The 5,534-nt window shown below is 42.8% G+C and overlaps 1 protein-coding gene across 1 annotated transcript in view; it reads left to right on the top strand.

The window, feature by feature from the left end:
• The first annotated feature begins 1,102 nt into the window (after window positions 1-1,102).
• LOC122252629 (uncharacterized) overlaps window positions 1,103-5,534 on the top strand; it is a 7,762-nt gene continuing 3,330 nt past the window's right edge. The window contains exons 1-2 of the mRNA XM_043015206.2: window positions 1,103-1,329; window positions 3,307-3,414. Of these exons, the coding sequence (XP_042871140.1) occupies window positions 1,224-1,329; window positions 3,307-3,414 (214 nt within the window). The 5' untranslated portion in view covers window positions 1,103-1,223. The remainder of the gene's footprint in view (window positions 1,330-3,306; window positions 3,415-5,534) is intronic.

The raw sequence follows: 5,534 nt of genomic DNA, 5'->3' as shown, positions 1-5,534 counted from the left end.
TGTTTTTTGTTTTTTCTTATTCATATTCTTTGTCTCCTTCTGTTTCGTTTTCTTTGCTGTCTCATCTCATGTTCATTTTGTGTTTCTTTAGGTTGGTTGTTTTTTTTTTCTTTCTTTCTTTCTCTCTCTCTTTATTTCGTTCTTTCTCTCTCTCTCTCTCTCTCTCTCTCTCTCTCTCTCTCTCTCTCTCTCTCTCTCTCTCTCTCTCTCTCTCTCTCTCTCTCTCTCTCTCTCTCTCTCTCTCTCTCTGCCAAGTCACTCCTCTACAACCCGGAAACATAAACACTTTCGTCGTAAAGTAAAAAAAAACTATACATGAATGGTTAGTTATATAATTAGCAACGTTTATCTTTTTATCGGGATGTGCCCTTTCAGAATACGCAAGGAGACGCCAGAACCTTCTTATCATCCCTGTAAATAAACATATAAATAAATGAACAAATAATAACAGATATTAAAACATATATTCGTTTCTGACAGTCGCCTTGATCAGAGACTCCTTCATCAAGACCCCCGTAAGATATTAACAACGATATTACTTAGCTTGATCGAACCCAGGAAGGCCGGAGTAAGCACGAAGGTATTCCCAGCCATTACGGAAGTATTTCCAGACGCGAGAGCTTAGCGTACTTCCTTCTATGACAAAAGTACTGCAGCAGAGACGCCATTGGGCTCGTAAAGTCTCCTCTTCCGTTTTCTTCGCGATGGCTCGGGCTTCGACGCGATAGAACGAGACGTCTTGTTTTTTTTTTGAGGGGGTGCTAATTTAGATTTCAGGGGGGATGTCGTCTTTTTTGAGGGGGTGCTAATTTAGATTTCAAGGGGGGGGGTTAGTGTTTGTGTGTTTGTGGAGTCGAATAGAAGGACTAGTCGAGTTCAGGTGATTCATTCTTATCTTATCACTTCCTTCGGGTCGGAGGTCACGGTCGACATAAACAAGTTTACAAGATTATCGCGAAAGGAAGGATGGAGAAGGGAGAGAAGGGGAGAAGGAGAAGGGGAAATCCACGTAGTAGGGTCAGCAGGCGGATGCAGTAAGGACCCTAGCGTAAGCGTAAGCAGCAGCAGCAGCAGCACCCACTCCCAGTCCCAGTCCCACTCCCACTCCCACCAGCGGGCACACTTAAGCAGTTGGGAAAGACGAGGGTACGGCAGTGTGCGCTGTGCCATCGGCCGGACTCGAAGTGTGTCTAGCCCGCGTGCGTGTAGTGTGTGTGTGTACCATGGCTGCCTCCGCCCCTTGCTGGCTCTTCGTCGCCCTCGCCCTGTGCCTCGTCAGGTCCTCCTCGTCGGCAGAGGTCTACGAGATCCCCGTCAGGAGTTGTGATGGTACGAAATTAATAATGATATAAAAAATAGGGTAATTTTGGGGGGTTAATGGGATACTTTGCGCGTGTTTTTAGGTAAAACAAATTGTATAGGTTATTAGTGTTTAAGTTTACATGTTATTAGCCTCGTATGATTAATGAACCGATTATTATTATTATTATTATTATCATTATTATTATTATTATTACTATTACTATTACTATTATTATTATTATTATTGCCGTTATAGTTTATGAACTTCATGAAAGCATTAAGGATTCGCAATTAAAACGTAGATAAATGAAATTATGAAGATAGATATTGCATTTGGTCATCCAGTTTACAATAGCACAATAGAACACTATATTTATAATTTTAAAAAATATATTTAGAGCACTATACTGTTATTGGAACACTATATTTAGACCAGAACACTATATTTATATTAGAACTATATTTAGAATAGAACAATAATTACTTCCTCCAATAGTATAATAATCTTGTTATAGCTATTCTACGAACCAAAATTTATAAATAACATTGTTTGGTTGTTTACTGAAGTGATGGTTTACAGTCAGAAATTGTTTGGACTTTGAAGTACTATTTATACTAAGCACTTATTAATAAATGAATCAATTGCACTGAAGATACCGAAGAAAAAATACGGTGGTAGTCATAATGTCAGTCTTATTATAAACTTTTTTTTTTTTTTTTTTTTTTTTTTTTTCCCACCCGGAAAATCAGCTGATCCAACCTTCACAGAGTTAATTATGTTGACTGTGTCCCCTGCAACCTGATCAACACGCTATGCCTCGCGTCCTTGGTATTGCTTGCATGGATCGAGTCCTTTGCAGATACCTCACACCTTTAAAAATTAAGAGTATTGCAATTGCCAATATTGCAAAGATCATTAATAGCCATCCTCATTGGTAAAGATATTTATTTACAAACGAGAAAGCACATGTACACTATTACTTGTAAATATTAACTAAGCTCAAAGTTGCAAGTACTCCTTTTACTATTAATGTCTGTATGCATTTGCAAAGATCGATTACCCTCGCTCTTTCTCTCTCTCTTTCTCTTTCTCTTTCTCTCTTTCTCTATTTCTCTATTTCTCTCTCTCTCTATTTCTCTCTCTCTCTTTCTCTCTCTCTCACTCTCACTCTCACTCTCACTCTCACCCTCACCCTCACCCTCACCCTCACCCTCACCCTCACCCTCACCCTCACCCTCACCCTCACCCTCACCCTCACCCTCACCCTCACCCTCACCCTCACCCTCTCTCTCTCTCTCTCTCTCTCTCTCTCTCTCTCTCTCTCTCTCTCTCTCTCTCTCTCTCTCTCTCTCTCTCTCTCTCTCTCCCCCCCCCCCCCCCCTCTCTCTCTCTCTCTCTCACACACACACACACACACACACACACACACACACACACACACACACACACACACACACACACACATACACACATACACACACACAGTGCGTGTGTGTGCGTTTCTTCCTCTTCCTCTCCTCACTTTCACTCACTCTCGCTCACTTTCACTCTCTTTCACTCACACTCATTCTCCCTCTCCCTCTCCCTCACCCTCTCACTCTCACTCTCATTCTCACTCACTATCACTCTCCCTTCGCTCTCACTCACTCTCACTCTCATTTTCACTCACTTATTCTCCCTCTCCCTCACCCTCCCTCGCTCTCGCTCTCCCTCTCCCTCTCCCTCTCCCTCGCTCTCACTCACTCTTCCTCTCACTCTCACTCTCACTCATTCCCAAGACTACACATAAAGTCACCATTGCTTAGCTTACATTCATGATCTATCTGGTATAATCTACATACTCTTCTAAATACCTCACACTCTTGAAATTACCAGTATTCCAATCATCTCGCTCACTTTCACTCTCATTCACTCACACTCATTCTCTCTCTCTCTCTCTCTCTCTCTCTCTCTTTTTTGATTTAATGGGTTGTTGATAATGATGAGAGAATTTTCCATTGCAGGGGCCACGACGCCAAGCAGTCTGAGGATGGAATGCACGCAATTTATTCGCGGGACTTGCATACTTGAGAAAGGAAACACGTATAACCTCACTGCTGAGTTCACACCAGGTAAATGAGGCGACCTTTCTGTGAGTGACCTTTGGGATGTGTGTGTGTGACCTTCTTTGTGAGTGATAGACGTGATGTGAGTTGTGTTTTGTTGTGATTTTTGGAATGGGAATTACTTCTGTGAGGGATATTTTTGAATGGGAATTACCTTTGGAATGTGAGTGACTCGGAGTGGGAATGACTTTTCTCTGACCTCCGGAATGGGAATGACCTTTCTGTGAATGGTACACGGAATGTTAATGATCTTTTTTGGTCTTTATCTTTACAATGTGAGATATCTTCGATATAGAAATTACCTTTCTGTGTGACACTTAGAGTATAAGTGAACTTTTTGAGTAGGAGTGGATGATCGGAATGTGAGTGACCTTTCTACGGATGATCTTCGGAAAGTGAGTGACCTTTATGGGCGCAATCTTCAGAGGGACCTCGCTATGTGATCTTTCTGTGAGTGACTTTTCTATGGATGATCTTTGGAATGTAAGTGACCTTTCTATGGATGATCTTAGGAATGTGAGTGACCTTTCAACGGATGATCTTCGGAATGTGAGTGACCTTTGTACGGATGATCTTCGGACTGTGAGTGACCTTTGTACGGATGATCTTCGGAATGTGAGTGACCTTTCTACGGATGGTCTTCGGAATGTGAGTGACCTTTCTACGGATGGTCTTTGGAATGTGAGTGACCTTTCTACGGATGGTCTTCGGAATGTGAGTGACCTTTCTATGGATGGTCTTCGGAATGTGAGTGACCTTTCTACGGATGGTCTTCGGAATGTAAGTGACCTTTGTACGGATGGTCTTCGGAATGTAAGTGACCTTTGTACGGATGGTCTTCGGAATGTGAGTGACCTTTGTACGGATGGTCTTCGGAATGTGAGTGACCTTTGTACGGATGGTCTTCGGAATGTGAGTGACCTTTCTACGGATGGTCTTCGGAATGTGAGTGACCTTTCTACGGATGGTCTTCGGAATGTGAGTGACCTTTCTACGGATGGTCTTCGGAATGTGAGTGACCTTTCTACGGATGGTCTTCGGAATGTGAGTGACCTTTCTACGGATGGTCTTCGGAATGTGAGTGACCTTTCTACGGATGGTCTTTGGAATGTGAGTGACCTTTCTACGGATGGTCTTCGGAATGTGAGTGACCTTTCTATGGATGGTCTTCGGAATGTGAGTGACCTTTCTACGGATGGTCTTCGGAATGTAAGTGACCTTTGTACGGATGGTCTTCGGAATGTGAGTGACCTTTCTATGGATGGTCTTCGGAATGTAAGTGACCTTTCTAAGGATCTTCGGAATGTGAGTGACCTTTCTATGGATGGTCTTCGGAATGTGAGTGACCTTTGTACGGATGGTCTTCGGAATGTGAGTGACCTTTGTACGGATGGTCTTCGGAATGTGAGTGACCTTTCTACGGATGGTCTTCGGAATGTGAGTGACCTTTCTAAGGATGGTCTTCGGAATGTAAGTGACCTTTCTACGGATGGTCTTCGGAATGTGAGTGACCTTTCTACGGATGGTCTTCGGAATGTGAGTGACCTTTCTACGGATGGTCTTCGGAATGTGAGTGACCTTTCTACGGATGGTCTTTGGAATGTGAGTGACCTTTCTACGGATGGTCTTCGGAATGTGAGTGACCTTTCTATGGATGGTCTTCGGAATGTGAGTGACCTTTCTACGGATGGTCTTCGGAATGTGAGTGACCTTTGTACGGATGGTCTTCGGAATGTAAGTGACCTTTCTACGGATGGTCTTCGGAATGTGAGTGACCTTTCTATGGATGGTCTTCGGAATGTGAGTGACCTTTCTACGGATGGTCTTCGGAATGTGAGGGACCTTTATGGGCACAATCTTCAGAGGGACCTCGCTGTGTGATCTTTCTGTGAGTGACCTTTGGAGAATGAGGGACCTTTGAATGAATGAAGCTGTGGTATAGATTATCCTTATATGAGAAAAGCTTTTGGATATGACTGACCTTTCTGTGAGTTGTGCTTGGAACGTAAATATATTTTTTTTATGAGTGACCTTAGAAATATAATAAGTGACCTTTCTGTGAGTGATAAGCTTGATTTAGGCATTACTTTCATATGGTGATGATGATGGTGATGGTGAGGTATTGA

This window comes from Penaeus japonicus, unplaced genomic scaffold, assembly GCF_977035675.1.
Source record: "Penaeus japonicus unplaced genomic scaffold, GWHDUDI00000001_assembly GWHDUDI00000007, whole genome shotgun sequence".
Taxonomy (NCBI): domain Eukaryota; kingdom Metazoa; phylum Arthropoda; class Malacostraca; order Decapoda; family Penaeidae; genus Penaeus; species Penaeus japonicus.
Note: the sequence above shows the minus strand (reverse complement) of the source record. Positions and strands in the feature narration are given on the sequence as shown.